At 42.3% G+C, this 21,083-nt stretch overlaps 1 protein-coding gene across 1 annotated transcript in view; it reads left to right on the top strand.

The window, feature by feature from the left end:
- Positions 1-21,083, top strand: part of HHLA1 (HHLA1 neighbor of OC90) — a 190,935-nt gene that overhangs the window by 54,596 nt on the left and 115,256 nt on the right. Inside the window, exon 3 of the mRNA XM_069219243.1 lies at positions 11,345-11,422. Within this exon, the coding sequence (XP_069075344.1) occupies positions 11,345-11,422 (78 nt within the window). The remainder of the gene's footprint in view (positions 1-11,344; positions 11,423-21,083) is intronic.

The following is a 21,083-nucleotide window of genomic DNA, read 5'->3' as shown; positions in this document are numbered from 1 at the left end:
ATTCTCTATTTTTCTAACTTGAGATGTATTTTCATATTTGAAGTCTTTGAGTGCTAAATAAATAGCATACATATTGCCTCTCAGTTAAGCTTGACATGTGGGGCAGAGACTCTGCATGCTGGGCAGAGACTTTCCACATAAGAGTAGAGAATCCTTCACATTTTAAGGGGATACCTCCACATGGAGGAGGAAGACCCCTGCAATCAGAAAAAAACTAAAACAATTAATATGATCACAAAGCTAATAAGAGGGATTTTTTGTGTACCTAATGCATATGTGCTAAATAAGGATTTTAGTATATTTGACCTAAAACATAATGGGGCAGATTTATGAAAAGTGCAGCACCACTTTTCTTGCACCCCTTAGAGCCCCCCTAATGCCACAATGTGTGTGCTGTATTTAAAATACGGAACACCATGGTGGTAGTTAGAGATCTAGCGTCATAATTTTCTTACCCTTGTTCGACGCTTTGCTGGACTGGCGTCAACAATTTTGATGCTAATCCTGCAAAGCACCCAGAGTCCCACTGAAACCAATGGGAGCCTCCTTTTAACACCTGCTCTGAGCAGGCGTTAAAAATCCTGGAAAAAATGACGCAAATAAATCTTTTAGATTTCTTTGAGCCTTTTTAATGGTCCACTTAACAGGGGAACGCCCCCTTTCCTGCCACAGGCATAATGTGGTGCAATGGGTTACAAAGTGGCGCAAAGCAAGCATGGTGGTTTTGGCCTTCTGACGCCATATTAGCATAAACAAAATTACGCTAATGTGGTGTTGGAATGGCGCTAGGCCCTTTTAAATCTGGGCCAATGCATTATAAGGTGAAGTGTTGTTAATGATAAGTGACTAGGGGCCAGATGTAGGAAACTACAATTTTGCGACTTGCAAATTGCGAGTCTGACCAACTCGCAATTTGCAACTCGCAAAGTTGTATGCAGAAAGGAGTCTCAGACACCTTCTGTGACTCGCTATGGGGTCGCAAAGACCCACCTCATCAATATTCATGAGGTGGGTCGCAGTTTGCGACCCCATAGCGAGTCCCTGCACTCACAGGGATGGTGGCCTGCTGTAGTCAGCAGACCTCCATGTCTGTGACTGCTTTGTAAATAAAGCAGTGTTTTTTTTTTTTTTCATTTTGCAGCCCGTTTTCCTAAAAGGAAAATGAGCTGCAAAATGAAAACTAAACCGAAACCATTTGGTTTCGTTTTTTTCAGAAAAAATATTTTTTACGGCATTCACAAAGGGGAAGGGGTCCCCTGGGGACCCCTTCCCTTTTGCGAATGAGTTGCCACCAGTGTGACACTGGTGGTAACTGCGAGTTGGTTTGCGACCGCATTCGCGGTCACAAAGCAACTCTGAATGGCGATGCGGTCGCAAATAGGAAGGGAACACCCCTTGCTATTTGCGAGTCACATCCCCAAATTGCGAGTCGGTACTGACTCGCAATTTGGGGATGAGCATCGCGTTCACCTTTCGCATGCCGCAAACTGCGTTTTTCGCAGTTTGCGACATGCAAAAGGCTTCGTACATCTGGCCCTAAATGTTATAGAAAATGGAGAGGTAAATAATTTTCATTAGAGCATTGCATGTTAGTTGACAACTTTGTATGAAATAAACAAAGCTATCTCAGAATATTATATATGGACAGTGTGGTAGTAGTCCATCATTCACCATTGACAAGAGACTGTCCGACTACATAAATGCAGCAGCTAAATTAGCACTTCAAGAACAAAATGAGTTAACTAGCTAGTCCCATACCTGAAGGCCTGATGTATATTCTCTACCTCACCCTGGTATACAGATGTGTGTGCACATCAAGGTCAAGATTTATATGTAAACCCTGTCACATGGCAATGCAATGTTGTGCAACATGTGTCTAGCAAGAACAATGTTGAACAGAGCTTCTAAATAAGCAATGGCATTCCTAGTATTTCCCAGAACATTTTGGGGCTCCGTAGAAGTTCAAAGGATGTGGCAGTTGATGTCAATACTTGCAGGAGAAAGAAGAGATATTTATCAAATTTAATCCCGAATTCGTATTGTGGTGGTCAGAGTATGTGGCTATCCTAGTTTCAGCAGCCACTAACTTCTAAACCATGGAGAAGTGGGTCCACTAAAAAAAAACAGGATTTCAGTTTTCTCAGTGTTAGTGTTAGAAATAGGGTCTTTGGTTGGCAGTCAGGTTACCCCCTGTCCAAGCAAGGACCCTCACTCTAGTCAGGATAAGTCACACACAATCCAAATTATCCTGTGCCCACCCTCTGGTAGCTTGGCACTGAGCAGTCAGGCTTAAATTAGAAGGCAATGTGTAAAGTATTTGTGCAATAAATCATGCAGTAACACAGTAAAACACCACAAAAATATACCACACAGTGTTTAGAAAAATATGTAATATTTATCTGGTAAGATGCAGGTCAAAACTATTAAGATGCAATAAGTATATTTTAAAATATCGCTGTAAAAATTATATAACGTGTCTTTTGCATTCAAAATCTCCACAAGGAACCACAGAGGAGGAGATGCGTGGAAAACAGGGAGGTGTGTGTCAATTTCTCTGGCCGCACATGGCGATGCATTGTTTATTTTTCACGCAGGGAAGGCTTTGTGTCGATTTCCGGCACTTGGATCCTTTTTGGGTTGCAGGGTTTTTGGACGCCCTGGGGACGATGCATTGAAATCTGGAGCTTGCAGGACAAAGTCACCGGAGCTGCGTCTATCCGGTGGGTGTTGCGTGGAAATTTCTACTGCATGGCAGGCGCTGCGTCAATTCCTCTCAGGAAGCCGGCCTGCATCATTCCGGCTCAGCTTTGCATCGATCCAATGGGCCGTGCGTTGAATTTCCGGTCGCTATGCTGACGCTGGGTCGATCTTCTCCTTGCGAAGTTGGGCTGCGTCGTTCCAGTTTGGCGTGCAGTGATTTTCTCACAGCGATGCAGGCTGTGCTTCATTTCTGGCAGGCTATGCATAGATTTTTGCCGCACAGGGAATTCTTCTTGCAGGAATGAAGTCTTTTTGGTCCTGAGGCTTCACGGAACAGGAGGCAAGCTCGATCCATGCCCTTGGAGTGCACTTCCCAGCACAGCCAGAGAGCAGCAAGGCAGCAGGCAACAGCAAGGCAGCAGTCCTTCTCAGAAAGCAGTCAGTGAGTCCTTTACGCAGCCAGGCATTTCTTCGTGGCAGGTTTTAGGTTTTAGTTCAGGGTTCTTTTCCAGGAAGTGTATTGATGAAGCAGAGTGCCTACCTCAGAAGTGTCTGTGACAAGAGTGTCATGTCAAGAAGTGTCGAGGTTGGTAGGGCCAGAGGCCCTGCTCAAATACCCAAATGTGCCTTTGAAATGGGGGAGACTTCAAAGAGTGGCTTAGAAGTGCACAGGGTCCCCTTTCAGTTCCATCCTGTTTGCCAGGGTCCCAGTAGGGGGTGTGGCAGTCCTTTGTGTGAGGGCAGACTACTGTCATTTGATATGTAAGTGTCAGGCCCTCCACCCTCCCAGCCCAGGAAAACCCATTCAATGTGCAGATGTATGCAAGTGTAACTGAGCATCCTGTGTTTAGGGTTTGTCTGAGTGAATGCACAAGGGAGCTGTCAACTGAACCTAGCCAGATGTGGACTGGGAGGCACAGAAGGATTTAAAGGTAGAGCAATGCTCACTTTCTAAAAGTAGCATTTCTGAAATAGTAATATAAAATCCAACTTCACCATTAAGCAGGATTTTGTATCACCTTTCTGGCCGTACTAAATATGACCTGGCTACTCCTTTCAGATCAGGATCTACCACTCAAACAGTATATGAGGGTAGCCCTAATGCTATCCTATGAAAGGGGCAGGCTTCACAGCAGTGTAAAATGAATTTGGGAGTTTTTCACTACCAGGGCATGTAGAACACACATGTTCATGTCCTGCCTTTTGCCAACATAGCACCCTGCTCTATGGGCTACCTAGGGCCTACCTTAGGGATGACTTATATGTAGAAAATGGGGAGTTTAAGGCTTGGAACGTACTCTTAAATGCCAAGTCGAATTGGCAGTGAAACTGCACACACAGGCACTGCAGTATCTGGCTTGAGACATGGCTAGGGCGCTACTTATGTGGGTGGCACAACCAGTGCTGCAGCCTACTTGTAGTATTTAATTTACAGGCCCTTGGCACATGTTCTGCACTTGACTGGGGACTTTCAAGTAAATTAAATAAGACAACTGGCTGTGAGCCAATGTCACAATGTTTTAAGAAGAGAGCATATGCACTTTAGCACTTTTTAGCAGTGGTAAAGTGCACAGAGTCCTAAAACCAGCAAAAATGAGGTCAGAAAAAGAGAAGGAGGAAGGCAAAAAGTTTGAGGGTGACCATGCAGAAAGGCCATTTCCAACAGTTAGGCTTTAAACAGCTCTTTTTCAGCCAATCCGCCACTGAGATGAGATACCCTTTAAAAGCCTCTATTAGTTCCACATTAGCTTTTTGGAAGGAGATCATGAGCTAAGTGTCATTGATGTTTGACACAACCTTAAAGCCAAATGAATAACTAAATAATTGTGGCAAAGAGAGCTATACATATATTAAATACTGTCAGAGATAAGGAAGAGCCCTAAGGGACACTGTGTCTCATGGGTTTGGTAGCTGGAGCAAAATGTGGAAGATGAACTGTATAGAATCTTGTATTTTTTTTAAAGGAGCCTCTATTTTGCATTTAACACATGATGCCTACAAACATGCGGTAGATATGACAGTAATGTGTGTTTACTGTGTTGCAGTGGTTACTGAGTATGTTACAGATATCACCGTCAGATGTACATGTGGGCCCAGTTTGAGGTGTTGTTACTTACCAAAAAGCCACATGTCACTAAAATCACCAGCAACCAATTAATGTATAAAAGCAACTAGTAAAAGATATAGCTGTAGTGTCTGCTTCCCGAAAGGCAGGCTACACATCGGTGAAGCTGCTCCTGGCATAGCAGACAGCTTGCACATTAATGGAGTGCCAGCAGTGTATGTTGGGGAAACGTTGTGCCGTGTAGTGAGGTGACTGGTGGGCCATGTGGATGGAGTCAATTTCACCTAGCATATGCGAGGAGAGGCCAAAGACAAAGAATTCCCTTGCCATATTTTTCCTTTCTTCCTATGGCTATGACATAATGACAAACAGGTACACTCTTCTGTTGATGCATCTCTGTACCTGATGCAAGCATTGACATTGGCTTGTTGTGAGATGCCAAAGGTGTCAAAGGTGACCACCTGGAAAGATGCAATGGTGCTGAAATGGAGGACAGCCATTATTTTGAGAAAGACAGGAATAACCTGGGAGTGGGCTTTAGATTAATCAGACTCCTCCGCTCATTCAGCAACCTTGTAAAGGATTACATCAGGTGAGAAGGGGTATCTGACAATGACGGTTTCCCTTGACATCTCAAAGATGTTGATCCTTTGCCTGTAAATTGTTTTGCACCCTCTGCTCATACCCACCATCATTGGGCTTACCTGTGAATTTACAGTGCTCAAGTAAGCTTCAGGACCTTCTGCTATATACATATATTGACTTCCAGCCTCTTGACATTATTCTTAAATCCCTAATCATTCCAGATCCATGCTGAGCTTTGAGGAAACCTGTCTGTTTCATAGCTAAAAACTCCATAGATTTACTTCCAGCCTCTTGGACACTAATCTAAAACTCCTATTCATTCCAGATGAATGCTGAGTTTTGAGGAAACCTTTCTGTTTTTGTAGCTAAAACCTCCAATACCTAGAATTCCCTTCTCACTACTTCATCTCCACACCTGAAGGCCAAGGATTAGTGGAGGAATTCATAACACCAGTGGCTGGAAGGTGCCAGCATGCAGAGGTATGTTAATATAATGAACTCCTTTAATCCCTAATCTCCATCAGTTCAGCAGTGATCATTACAGCTGTGTTCCTGTCTGATTGACCACTTGCTTCCCGGGTTAATCAGCTTTTGCTGAACCTTGTTTCCAGAAGCTTCTCAAGCCTTAACCCATCCTTGTTCCTAGAACTAACACTGCATGCAGTGCTACTTTGATTCCTGAACCAGCACTATCTTGGTGCATCTTTGAACATTCACTCTTTCTGTAGTTAGCTTTTACAAGTCCCTGCCTTTTTCTGTCTATCTCAGTTCCATTTTCTAGTCTGATAGTCTGTTTTCTCAATTGCCTTAGCTTCCAATTTCCTAGAGTGGTTGTTATTTGCTTTCTGTCTAGTGTTCCGTTTATTTCCCTTTCTTGTTAAGCACTCCTCCTTTCTAGTGCATTGTTAATCATGGCTATGCAATTTAGTTCTCTACCCTTGCTGTTACTGCCTTGCATGTTCCTGTGTGCTTGATGGGATTTGAAGGCACAATTGACAACTTAGGTGGTAAGCCTCATCCACTGTGAGTATTGTCTTTATTTTACTTTTATATCACATAGATATTAGCTCCATGGCTCTGCCACAAAAGTCACTATATTAACCTGCACTTAACCCTCTGTTAACTTGGCACAAAAGCAGTAGGACTGAGCGTACAGACAGCACTCAAACAGTAATAAAGTGAAAACACAATGCAAGAAAAATCCCAAGCTAATTTGATAAAACTAAGTAACCTTTAATAAATAAACTGAGATCCAACAAAAAAAATCCAATCACCAGAACAGGAAATATTGAATTTCAGAGTTTTAGGTATGGTGTCTAAAAATATAAAGTGCCACTCTCAGGCATCTGGTCATGCTAGACCAGGGGAAAGCCACAAGTTGAGGCCACCCATGATAGATGAAGGGACCGTTACACGGACAAGGTTAGTGCAGCTGAAAAAGTTACCTTCTAAAAGTTGTATGCAAAGCGATCTGTTCACGGTGAAGGCAATGAAGATCAGGGAGAACATTGTGGATGGTTGCCGCTGTAGTGCGAAGAGCAGGTCTGGTAAAACAGAAGGTCATGAAGTGTAGTGTGAAAATCTGGTCAGGCGATGCAAAAGATTATTGCTGGAGCTTCACTTTGATGGTCATTGTGGGTTGTCATTGCTGTAGCTCAAAGTGCAGATCTTGAGTTGCTGGTCATTGCTGGCAGTCTGTCACAGGCCACAGAGTCTCGGTGCGAACGGGCCAGTTTAGGGTTGCAAAGAGCCCAAAACTTTAGGAGTTTTTCCTTTTCTTGTAGAGGAGTGCCATCTGATGCCAGCCACGGGTCCAGGACCTAGTGAGGCACCTCTTGATGGTCACGGACTCACTTTAGCAGAGTCCAGCAGGGTTCGAGCAGGTCCAATTGCAGGTAAAGTTGCTGCAAGTCAGCTGGGTAGTTTCAAGGAGGCCTCTGGGGCTGGTTGTGTCCCGGTAGCTCAGAAAAGGAGGTCTGCCAACTGACCCTTGGGGTCACTCAAGTATCCTAGGATGGAGGGAGCAGGTCAAGTCTTTCTTCTCAGATATCAAGGCAGGCATAGAGCAGCAGGCTAGTCCTATCGGGGACAAGGCAGGTCTCAAACAGCAGGGCGGTCGGCTGGTAAACAAGGCAGGCCTCAAGCGCATGTAAGTGGGGCTTGGTAAAGCTCAGCAAAGAACAATCCTGGCAAGATGGTCCATCATGGCTACCCCAAGTTCTCTTTGTCTCACTATCTGGCAGGAATACACAAACCCAGAGCCATTTACAGTCATGTGACTCAGGATGCTGGCAGAAGGTACAAATGATTAAGGCAAGAACATTCTAACTTTCTAAAAGTTGCATTTTCAGAATTTTGACTTAAAACTTTACCATAAAGAAGATTTTAACCTACAATTAATTTGAGTCTAAACAGCATATCTTTATCTGCTCCCAACCAAATGTTTTCATGTATTAAATGTAATAAAGTAACCCCAAGTTAGTCAATGGGAGATATAAGCCTTACAGTAGTGAAAAACAACTTTAGAACTACCTGCTGCAAGGAACCCTGCCCTGTGGGCCTTTACCGCTTACGTTGATGATAACATAAATGTATTACAAAGGAGGGTTCAGGCCCGGCAAAAAGGTTTATTTTGTCAGATTGAATCTGCAGTTTAAACCTGTACTCTAGGCTGCAGTGGCAAACCTGATACATTTTAGAAAGCGCTACTTTAGTAGGGGCACAATGAGTGCTGCAGGGCCACTAGTAACATTTGATTTACAGGCCCTGGGTACATGTAGTTCAACTTTCAGGGACATACAAGTAAATTAAATGTGCCAATCAGATGTAGGCCAAGTACACCATGTTTAAGGGAGAGAGCACATGTGCTTTAGCACTGTAGCACTGGTTAGCAGTGGTAAAATGCACAGGGTCCTAATATCACCAAAAACAAATCCAGAAAACAGGTGGTGTAAAGGCAAAAAGTTTGGGGGTGACCCTGCAGAGAGAGCCAAGTCCAACAATGGATATCCCATATATATGGGTATTTGCAGTCAGTATCTATAACAGCAGTTGTGACTGAGAAACATAATGATCTTCAGCCTTACGGTGTGGCGCTCCTGAGTGCTTACCCCACATTGCCTTTATTGCTAATGTTGTTATATGCATGTCTTGCACATCCTGTGTGTTAATTATTCAGAATGCTGAATAGCCTTGCAAGTGCCTGTTCACCCTGAGCTTTGACTTCTTGTTACCTTGTGCAGAGCTTTTTCACTGAATGTCTTTCTTATGCTGACTCCCTGTATGATCTTGGGTAGCCCCTTACCCAATATTCTGTGTACTTTGTATACCGTGCCACTAGTCCTTGCCAGAGTCCCTGACCGCCTGTAAAACCTATATTTCCTCCTTCTCAAATAATGAATCCTCAAAATGAGGTTTAAACTAAACACATTCTCCAACATAGTGGAGGAAGAAATAGTTGTTCAGTGTGTGAGTTTATTTCTCATGTCTTCAGCCTGGCTGTGATTGAGTGTAGGAGTTCAGAACAAATACTCCTTTCAGTGAGAGATGTGTTGCAATCGTTGTTAGCCTTGTATATAATTCAACAGCATTTGCTTTTAAAGGAAAAATTTGACATTCATAAAAAAATGTAGGCTTGTGATAAGCTTCAACAGGGCTTTCTTTCAAAAATATAAAAGGACTGAATGATTAAAAGTGAAATAAATTAATATAGTTCACAGGATTGAATGATATTTTACCCAATTAAAACCTTAAAAAAGCCAAAAGGTAGCACACTCTTTGGCAATATATTTTTAAAGTTATTTGTTGGCTCCATTACTCTTCATGGTTGTGTGCTGCATTACCGATGGTCAGAAATGTGTGATCTGGACTTACTCCAAGGCTGAGCTGGAGTACATTTACTATTGTATTAGGTCCTTCTTAACTGTTGTAATGTCAGAAGTACCATTCATGGAAAGCAATGATGTTATTCTTTTGTAGCTGATTCTATGTCCCTCTCTAAATTCCTTCCTACCCCTCCCTAAACCCCTTCTTAAATATCCCTAAACCTGTCCCATGTTGTAGCAAGTACTGCCACTCCCTCTGTCCATCCTACATTTATTACAAAAAGGATGCAATGCATACATGTGCAGAGATCAGCACACTTGGGCAGAGACTTTCACACAAACAAAATAGCAGAGGTAGAGAGAATTTTGTAGTGTGTGAGTAGTAGTATTTTGATACTACTAAAAGTCTTACTAATTGCAGTCTAAGAATGGGCTCCTCATAGTATGCACGGCAGACACTGCAATTTAGTTGAAAACCTGTGCATGTATCTACATTGACAAAATGGGATAAAGATAGAGCCTCATATGTTCCTATGTATCGGAAATGTCCAAACAGATTACAATGTCAGCTATAAGTTCCACTGTTGTGTCAATCAACTGTGCATATTTTGCCTGGTTCTATCCCATGTCCATGGAGATAAATATGTTAGTATAAGATGAAATAAAACCCATAAGAGGGCATACTAACAAGCTGGCATGTAAAAGATTTAAAGGGGTCTGCAAAACAAGGCTTAAAATGTACCTAAACAATTTCTCTGGCCACCAGCTTTTGAAACAACCATATATCGTGTAAACCTTCTTTTAAGTCCTATTCATCTAGACCCAGTTTATTTTAGAAGACACCAGTACCTACTGGTTGTCCTAGAAACTGGAGTATGAAATACATAACTGTGAAGGAATTCCAACTGGTGACTTTGACTCAAGATTTCAAGATTGCTCCGCCCCACCACCCAAAATCATAGCTGCCTCATAAATATCGGATCTAGTTGCACCCATAATCAAGAGTGTAACTAACAGAAAATTAGGCCGCTTGGAGCAGGGAAAGAAGAAGAGGATTTATCTACTGGAGAAATTCCAAATGGATTTCCCTCCTCATTGTTAGTCACACACACACCAATGTTTGTGCTTCTTTCCTGTATCCTTTTGATAGTCTGAATGAGGCTTTTAATTGCAATTTAACTTCCTCGATGTTGGTAAGGGTATACAATGAGCACTAGGCACACAGGCATTTTTCTTAAATGAATGCCTGTTGTGAAATTGGTTATGAAAAAGTAGGAAAATGCAGTTACTACTCAATGGCATTTAAGCAATTGCCAGTGTTCGATTTCATTTTATAATTGAGCACATTAATCAATATACTACGTTACACATTTGACCTTTTCTGTTCAATGAAAACCCTCAATTGGTTCTAAAGATATCATAATTAATATCATAACTGTCATTTGCTGTAACATAACTGTCAAAGTTTTGAATCCCCATAAGGTCTACTCAGCCTTCGTTGCTGATGAGGTCAGTAAATTGAAGAGCATGTTTACAAACCCCTAGCGCCACCTTGCACCACCCTAGTGTCATTTTTTTATGCTAAGACTGTGCTAAGGTGGCCTTTCCCACACTCCAGATTTACAATGTGGCCAATGCATGCATTGCAGCACTTGGCAAACCCTTGCGCCACATTATGCTTGATCCATGATGTATGCAAGGGGGGCGTTCCCAAGCAGGAAGGCCCAAAAAAATGGTGCAGTTCAATTTACAACATTTCACTGTGCCATTTTTCCCCATAATTTTTAACAACTACTCAAGGAGGCAGCCATTAAAATGACACACCCATTAAAATTAATAGGCCTCCCTGTGCTTCGCTGCACTAGCGTCAACATTTTTGACGCTAGTGTAACAAAGCACAACAATAGCGTCAGAAATGTTGACACCATTGTCCTAAAAACTGCCATCGTGTGCCTTATTGTAAATATGGTGTTGTTAAGTGAGGCAGTGGTGAGTCAAGAAAAGTGGTGCATCGGGACAGATGCACCACTTCTTTGTAAATATGCCCCCAATTACTATTGAACTGGACAGTAGCATGTCTCTTATTTACATCACTTAGAAATTGCAAACTTAGGCTATGAATAACTTTATTGAAAGGAGTGGTTATGGTCTCCTTCATTTTGTTTTACAGGGAAAGCATTTCCACAATCAACAAAAAGTGAATCTAAGACAAGAACATCAGGCACTTCAACAAATTATCCTCTCACAGGTGAGTGCATTTAAAATGCAATTACAGTAACATGATGGCAAATGGTGTGTGCAATCCCCCTTTATTTGTTATGTTGTATGAATATCCACAGCATAGTACAATGTTTGATAAGGCATCTTATGTATTTATTGTGTTATGCGCAATACTAATACGTCACAAAAAGGTGACAAGCTAGTGGGGGAAGGGGTATTGCGAAAATACAATGTTTCTTTCTTAACTGCCACACTGGTGTGAGAAGCAAGCTCAGGAATAGACCACCATAGTCTAAGAAAAACAAGAAACTCAGAAAAGATGGAGTATACTGGAACTACTATACACTATGCAATATTTCTAGCAAATGTGATCCAGTATGATGCTGCTGCAATGATAATAATAATATGATCGGCAGTAGTATCACTAACAATAATTATACTAATAATATGTACTATTATTATCTTACTCATTATTATTATTGTTATTATTATTATCATTGAGGTTGTTGTTATTATTATTTAGCACCATATTGCGCTATTTTCTCCTGATGAAGACTCTAACCCTTATTAAAAGTTGAAACACAAAATGCAAGCTTACAACTGATGAATTAGAAGAAGTTCTGCATTTGAATACAGACAACTGGATGCAGTAAATTGTAAATTGGAACTCTGTGATCTGAAAAATGAACTGGGCACTTTGTGGTCTCAGATGTTCTAGATGCACTCTATTATATGTACAAAGTCTGTCTGAGGAACTCTGAGAAGGGGCTCTATGGTAAATTTAATGATTTTGATTTATTTTTGTTTATTATCATATTGAATGCTCATTTAGTGACGGTTTAGCTCACTTTCTTTGAGACATCAAACACAGGAGTGAATCAGAAGTTACATTGTTTTAATACATTTTGTTGGCTAATAATCCATGTGAAATAATTTTTGTCGCATACAATTGGGTCTCGAAGAAGAAGTGTTAGGTGGTGTTAAAAGAATACAAAATGGCCACAATTCAAAAGTGCTAATGTTTGAAATAGGTCCAAACATCATTTTGTAAAAAGAAAAGGAGTTTGGAGAACCTTTGATCATTATTATTATATGTCTGCCCATCCCCAATGGTTCTTTAGGGCAAAGCCCCTTGTGTACTTGTCATACATTGTATATTGTATTGATTACTTTTTATTTTTGGAGCTTTGTGGAACTGCCTATGTGTGGAGAGGTTACACAGTAATTGAGGGTGTGTAATAAGTTGCTTTTTCAATCCACATTGCCTTCATGTAGTGAAAAGGACAATAGAGATATTGAACTTTGGATACAGCAGGTTATTGGAATCAGCATGAATACCACATATATATTAAGGTTGTTTATTTGTATGCATAGTGTATTAAACAAATTACAAAAAATAAAAATTTGCAAAGTTGATCAACATGCCCTTGAACCATGGAATGTTACCGTTATACCTACAGACTCATCAGAAGGTTAAAATAAAGACAAAGAATCCCACTGCACCATTACAGTTAGAAATGCCCACTCTAATTGGAGTAAGAACACTAGTTTTGCAGAGTCTACTAACTCAATCAATCAATCAGTTGTTGTAAAGTGTGGCTACTCACCTGTGAGGGTCTCAAGGCGCTGGGGGTGGGGAGGTTAGGGGAGAGAAGGGTGGAGCCTCATCCGAAGAGCCACGTCTTAAGGTTCTTCCTGAAGATGGTGAGCGGTGGTCTTTGTCTGAGGCATAGGGCAGGTTGTTCCATCTGTTTGCTGCGATGTAGGTGAAGGATCGTCCTCCGGCAGTGGTTTTTTGAATTGAAGGGATAGTGGCCAGATCCAGTAGAGTGGAGCGGAGTGATCTGCTGTGGGTGTGGAAGGAGACACTGTGTTTCAGGTAGGACGGTCTAACGTTGTGTATGGCTTTGTACGTGTGGGTGAGTAGCTTGAAGGTGATTTGTTTATTTCTATTTGGAGCCAGTGAAGGATCCTCCAGTGCTGGGAGGTATGTTCTTGGCATGGGAGGTTCAGGTCAAGTCTGGCGGCGGCATTCTGGATGAGTTGCAGCTTTTTTATATTTCTCGTCATGGTGCCGGCGTAGAGAATGTTGCTGTAGTCAAGCTTGCTTATGACTAAGGCGTGGGTGACTGTTCTGCGGCAGTCTGCTGGGATCCATTTGAACATTTTCCGCAGTTTGCAGAGGGTGTGCCAGCAGGAGGAGGTGACTGAGCTTACCTGTTGGGTCATAGATAGGGAGGAGTCAAGGACGATACCTAGGTTGCGGGCACGCTTAGTCAGTCAATCAATTATTCAGTTTTTATATAGTGCAACTACTCACCTGTGAGGGTCTTAAGGCGCTGGGGTCAGTGAATGCGGGGTGCTGAGAGATGTGGGCCTCAGAAGTCGTCCCATGCTGAGGTGGCGTTTCTCGCATCCAGGTGGCAATGGTTTCCATTCCCGAGTGGAAATTCCTTTTGGCTGTGTCAGGTCTTCGGTGAGGGAAATGATGGGTTGTGTGTCATCAGCATATGACAGAATGTTAATTCTGTGGCTTTTGATGATTGCTGTGAGTGGGGTCATCTATATGTTGAAAAGAGTTGGACTCAGAGAGGATCCTTGGGGAACTCCGCAGCTGACTCCTGTGTGTTTAGATGTTTAGGGAGGGAACCTGACCCTCTGAGTCCTTCCGTAGAGGAAGGAGTGGATCCATTTCAGGGCTGTCCCACTGATTCCTACTGAAATGTCATATTGTGGATGTATCTAATATAAGGATATTTTCCATTTTTCTAACTGTCTTTTACACTATGTGTTTGAAACTGAACTATTCATTTAGGTGGGGGGGTAGCCTACTAACTTATTAAAACAGTATATTGGCAAGTTACAACACAGTTCATTGAAAAATCTCAGCTTATCCCCTGCTAGCTGTTGCACACACAGGAGGTCTTACCCTAGAGAAATGTGTAATAGTTTCAAGAAATACAACAAAATAAATGCCCAAAACACATTCTGAAAATGAAAGAAAACTGTTATAACTAAGATATGAATTTTTTAAAAAGGTAAGTCAAACCAATGTCCATAGCAAAAATGGCCTTTAAAAAGGTAATGTTAGTCAATGTGTATTACCAAAAACAGCCACCGGATACCACTCTTGCACTAATGTCCCAAAAAGTTATCAGCAAACTATTTTGTCTCACAGAGGACGTTAGGGAAGAAGCAGAGTGAGTTACCTTTCAGGGTGGCACACTTGAATGGTACACTTGACAGCTTTCAGCCTTCCTGTCACTATTCTGGTCAAAGTTCCATGAGAAAGACATATCTCTCCCAGCCCTTTTTAATCATGAGTCCTAAGTTCTTGAAGATGCAAGATATTGCATCCTGGTCTCTGTCTCCATTTAGGTCTACCAAAGGGCCCAGTGGAGTCCACTTCTAACTGAGCAGCTGGCCCTTCTCCAACTGTGTGTGTCCATTAGACCAAGAGGCCAGCCAATTGACCATTGAAGAGCACTTCCAGTCCCTGGTTTTAAATGGAGCTAGAGCTGCATTATTGTTGAGTTACTCATACTTTCTGGGTCTTGGAGATTTTAACGTTTGGTGGATATGCCCACAAATACAGACACTGATCTTTTAATCAATTCTTTCTCTGACTTAAATCTTTGTCAATTAGTTCCTGGCCCCACGCATAAAGGCAATGTTTGTATTTTATTTTTGCTCACAATGGAAAAGCATTTTGAGATGCACTTATTCCTCTGGCTTAGACTGACCATTTAATGATCCCTTTAAAATGTTCCCTACCACAGTGATGTACTTGAATTAATAATACTCTTCAGTCTGCTAATAGACAAGCTTGGGCTAAACTGTCTGCTGAGAGCTTTTATAATGAAGTTGAGTGGCCTATGTCTTTTTTGCCCAATACTATACTTATGCTATGAAGTTGAAGTTTCTAATAACAAAATCAAGCTTGCCCTTTGTCCACTTGCATTTCTCATTGTACTTGGTTGGCCATCACCATACAAAAACACAATTAAGGAAGTCAAACTCCATAATAAAAAAAAATGGTGAAAGTACAGCACAAGGATTATTCCCCTTCTTTGAAGATTAAATTACAGATAGTGCTATGCTTTTAGAAAATACTTATACATCAGAGTTTGACTGATTACTACGCAGACAAAATTGTCCACCCTCGTAATGCAACTAAAAATATTTTCTGGGTGGCTCATTTGCTTTCAATCCTGATTGTCTGATCTCCCCTCAAGCCCTCCTTGACAACCCTTCTGATTTTTACTGATGAAATTCCTTCTATTTATAATTCAATAAAGTTATTTGTTCCATCTCTTCAGATGGCTACACATACATGTACATAACACAGCCACACCCTGACTAGCACACCACGTGTGGACAGATGGAGCCAAGTCTCTTTTGCATATAGAAGCTGCTCACAAACTACTACAAGTGTCCACTGGTTGACAACTAAATACAGATCACACACACATTACACCAAACAAAGTATAGCTCAGCCATGTCAATGGCATAGGCCATGGCAATTTAAAGAACGTCACAAATAGGCACTGCGAGAAAACAGGGCTGATTGCAGAAGCCCCTAACATTTTGCCACCGTTGTTCACTTTTTGCTGGTGCTTACCTGATTCTGATGGTGCTCTGGGTAATGCTAACCAGTCCCAGGGCCTGTGGTCTGTGTAAAATGAGTATGCAAACTAGGCTAATTATAATTGGCTATGTCAACCTACCTATATGTCCCTAGTATATGGTAGGGCATGTAGGTTTAGGGACCCCAGCATAGGTAGTGCCCCCATAGGTGCACTGTTGAGGTGCCCAGGGTAATTTTAAAGTCAGGCCTACCTTGCTGGCTGCTTTTAAATTAAAGTTACATGCAAATTCGACTTTGGAATTAAATGTACTTTCAAAGTCTTAAACTACCTTATTTATACATATAGGTCACTCCTAAGGTGTGCATTATGTGCCCCTATGGTTGAGTGCCATGTAACTATAAGGAAGGACCTTATACTAATAGTTTTATAAGCCCTGGTGAGGTAAAATAGCCAAATTCATTTTTCCCTCACTGTAGTGAATGGCCTCCATATGCTAAAATGGGGAGACTTTGTTTTAATTAACAAAGTCCCCTTAAGTGCCAGATACCTTGAGTTTGGTATCAAATCAACTTCAGCTCTGTAGTGCCCTTCTCTGATTAGCCAGCCTCAGGCAGCCTGGCCAGGCTGCCTTGATGAGGTGTGAAGTGGCCTGGGCTGAACACAAAGGGGATTCCTGGGGGGAGGAGATCTGCCTCAGCAGATGGTGAAGCACGAAGGGGGAAGAGCGGCCAAACTGGTCTTCAAAGGCAAGGAAGGACATTTGGAGCAGCTCAGCACCTCCCTCACATCCTGCAACCCCAGACAATTAGGTGCCCTCTTCATTAGATTAGGAGAGGGCAGGAGAGGGGTGTGTTTAGGATTTTTAGCCACACCAGCTAGTAAGCTCAGCCAGATCTAACCTCCAAAAATCACTTTCAGCCATGTTGGATTTTTGAAGAATGTTGCTCCCTCAGATTGATTTTTGCGACACTTCCCAGGAAGTGGTCATCAAAGGGGGAAGGAGCCTGCCTGTGATTAGATAACCCGGGCCCCCCTGCTTTCCACCCTGGAGCAAGGATACATAAAGCAGAGCTGCACCCACACCTCAGATCCCTGCAAGGAACAAGACAAAGAAGAAGAAGGACTGGACCCCGACCTGCTGGACCCCGACCTGCACTCCGAAGTACTGCACCAACTGCACACTTGGACTTCACCACTAAAAGGAATTTGCCTGTCTTCTACTGCTTCAAGAAGGGACTCCCTGTTTGCTACAGGTACAAAGGAGCTGCCCAGAGTCCCCTGCATCAAGTCCTGCAAGCAGAGCCCAGCTGACCAGTTGCCATTTGAGGATTCTGATCAAGGGCATTCTGGGAACTGTAGTCCCAACTCTTAAGGAGCATCTCTGAGCTTTTGGAACCTTGGATCAAGTTCACTTGACACTTCAAGGACCCAAAAAAGGAAGAAGATCCAGAAGTTTGGAGACATGTAGCAAATCCATAAGTGGAAGAGGTGCATTGTGGGAGTTGTAGTCCCAGGCCCCAGGAGGCAAACCAGAACCTCTGAACCCTTGGCTGGTGCTGTGGAACCCTTTCCTGAATCAAGAAACACTACCGAAAGTTAGTGTGACAATATTACCTTGTGCGTGTCCTGAACTCTGGACTTTGTCCCTTTACAGGAAGAACTTTTTTAACCCTTTAAGTGCTAGTTGCTTCTATGCGCTATAAAACATTAAGGGCCTGATTCTAACTTTGGAGGACGGTGTTAAACCGTCCCAAAAGTGGCGGATATACCACCTACCGTATTACGAGTTCCATAGGATATAATGGACTCGTAATACGGTAGGTGGTATATCCGCCACTTTTGGGACGGTTTAACACCGTCCTCCAAAGTTAGAATCAGGCCCTAATTCTTTAAAAATTCATGTCTCAGGTTCCCCTTATCGTATTTTAATCGTTTTGTTGTCATTTTAAAGATAAAAAATATAATCTATTTTTATAAATTGGTGTTGAATTTTTATTGTGTTTTGTGTTTTACTTATTTACTCTTTTGTGATCTTTAAATGCTTTACACACTTGTCTCCTAAGTTAAGCCTTGTTGCTTGTTGCCAAGCTACCAAGGGTTGAGCTGGATTTAATTTATTGAGACCTAACTGGACCTAAGAGGAGGTTAGTGGCCTATTGCTAAGTGTAGGTATTTACCTGCCCCTACCAATAATCCACTTTCCAACAGGCACAGTCCCTCTGGCAGGACCTAAATCAAATGCCACCCAAGTGGTGTCATAACCAACTACATATCATCTACACATACCTGACATACCTGAAGTGTGCACATACACCTGTTTGCTGCATTGTGTCGCACACATACAAATACAAATTATCCTGTCATTAAAGACCATGGGGCAGAATACTGAGAAGAGGGGAAGCACTTACCCCAGTGCCACCTCACATGTACCCCTAGTACCTCCTAATACAACCATGTATTTTCCGTATACCTGAAACGGCCCACTATGGTGCAGAGTTTGTGAAAGAACTGTAAAAATCATGGTTGCCATAGTAGGACTCAGTGGGAGTATAGAGGACATACCTGACCTCACATGCACCATACTAAAGGGCCCATGTGAAAAATAGCAGTGCCCCCTCCCAAAGTCTGCACTGTGTATGTGTAGAAAGTGTACTGGGAGCTAGGAGATACTTCTGCACCAAATCTGATCATCCTTCAAATGTGTGATACATACCCTTGTACATTTAATTGGTGGCACAACCATCATCTGCCACAAAGGGTCACTAATGGTAAGAAAGTCGACACAGTCTTGCTTTGTGGCTCTACTCTGGTGTCTCTACATCTGACACCATTGTGGTGCAAGGAGGTGGTAGGTTCCATCTAACAATAGAACACTGCTTCAAATATGTTCTGCACAACACATTTTTGCTAACTTATAACCATCATTTTGGAATCAGTATGAAAATTCCCAGGTCCTTGAGCCACCACCCAAGATTGTCATGTCCATTAACACAGTCCAATGAAACCATTTCACAAGAACCGGAACATTCACTATACCACAAGCAAGTCTGAGTCATCACTCGAACTACAACTATAAACTGCCATTGTATATTCCAAACCACTATCAGGCTTTACCAACACATCTTTTCCCTTTCCTTTGCAGCTGATCAAGGTTATAGCATACAGCCGTGGGTTATGACCCCATTTGCCAATCCCACAATGGTGGAAGAGCATGCCTACAATGAAGGGCACAGAAGAATATGCAATGTGGTGGAGAAGACATTTGGGCTTCTGGAATCAAGGTTCAGATGCCTGGTCCTCACAGGAGGAAGCCTCTTGTATGCTCCACCAATCATATGCAAAATAATACTGGCATGCACAATCCTCCACAACATCTGTGTCAGAACAAATGTCCTCTGGGATGACCAGGCTGATGTCCCCAACGAGGAGAAGATGGTGATGGAACAGATAATTTGGAGGGGGAACAACAGAACACTGCTGGAGGAGTTTGCAGGAGACTCCACATTGTTGAGCACTTCAATGCATAGTGACTGGGCTAACAACATCACATTGTAAATAGTACAAATAAAATACTTTGCACCTGATTCTTCTTGGTCTACTCATTCTCAACTACATATATCTTGGAATGTGACTCAAACCTCAGGGAGCAGGTAAGAAACACAAAAGTTATAAGTATGGTAGCAACATTGTTTGTGATGTAAGAGGGCCTACTGCCTCCATCTCACATATCAGTGACACACAATTCACAGGCATGTGACTACTGAAGGCCTAGATCCATGCACCACTATCTATATATATTTATATTTGCCATCAAGTGGCCAAGGTGCTAATTCCTGGCCCATTGCCAACAACAACACCATGCCTAACAGGATGCAGGATATATGCACAGGGCACACATAAGGTAGGGGCTGTCAACAAATCGACACTGTCACAATTCAGGATGATTGGTGCTTTGCTTGCACAGTACATGTGAGACAAGGGGGGGCGTCATAGGTAACTATAGTCCTTCAGTAATTATCCAGGGATTGTAACCAATGTCAGATGCAGATCCTGCACAGTGTATCCATGGAATTATGTCCTGGCACTGCTATTGGGCATAACCCTGACACATGGTGGACTGTACCTCACATATGGTACACACAAATTGGCTGTGAAGTCCGCAATGGGTTGCTAGACAAATTATGCAGCTGTGGATGCAGAATTACTATCCAAACACATGACCCATTGTCAGGATGTAAGATTTAATGGACAATGCACCACCACATAATACTCTGAGTGGAATGTAGGCAGAGTGTGTTACACTCCCTATATATAAACAGTGAACATATGTCACACAAATCTGATGTCTTGAGACATGCCTACAGCAAATCCAGATAAACATGTGAAGACTGATGTACGGGTGTATGTCCTGGGTAGCAATTGGTTTGCCAGTATCAACAATGCTTGACAAGTGTAAGCATGTTTACCTAGTATGCACATCACGTAGCACATAACAATACACACCACTCATTGTCACTCACATGACAGAACAAGCGCATGGTAGCAACAGCAACAAATTATCCCATACATGTTTTGGGCTCCAACATCGCAATCAATTGTGGGAATTGCAATTATATCCAGCATTGTTCAATAATGTCAGAGACCCAACATTAACCTGAGTGGGAGTAGACTTAGCCATATATGTTGCATTTGGCTAATGAAAAGTACAGCACTGAGATAATTCCACACCTCAACATCATTCAGTCATGGTAAGCGTTACCTAGGTTGTGGCATGTTGGAGGAAATCCATAGCCATGTACAACGGAGGACGTGGATGGACAGCTTAGAGATACCCACAGATACTTGCAAATACAACACAGGAGGTCACTTGGAGACAATACAAGTGCTGTGGCAGGTGTAATGTCATGTGTGCATGCCACCTATTACATCTCACAAATACCGTCACTGGGACGGTAACCTTCAAGTAGCCAGTATTAGGAGATGTGTACATCTACAAATCACACAAGTCACATGTTGCTTCCTGTCCATGCATGAGCAATCAATGTTGTTGTAGAAGATGTGTACAAAGTGCAAGCAGCCTAAAGAATGGGAACATTGTAA

Source organism: Pleurodeles waltl, chromosome 2_2 (assembly GCF_031143425.1).
Source record: "Pleurodeles waltl isolate 20211129_DDA chromosome 2_2, aPleWal1.hap1.20221129, whole genome shotgun sequence".
NCBI lineage: Eukaryota > Metazoa > Chordata > Amphibia > Caudata > Salamandridae > Pleurodeles > Pleurodeles waltl.
This window is presented reverse-complemented; position numbering and strand designations above follow the sequence as displayed.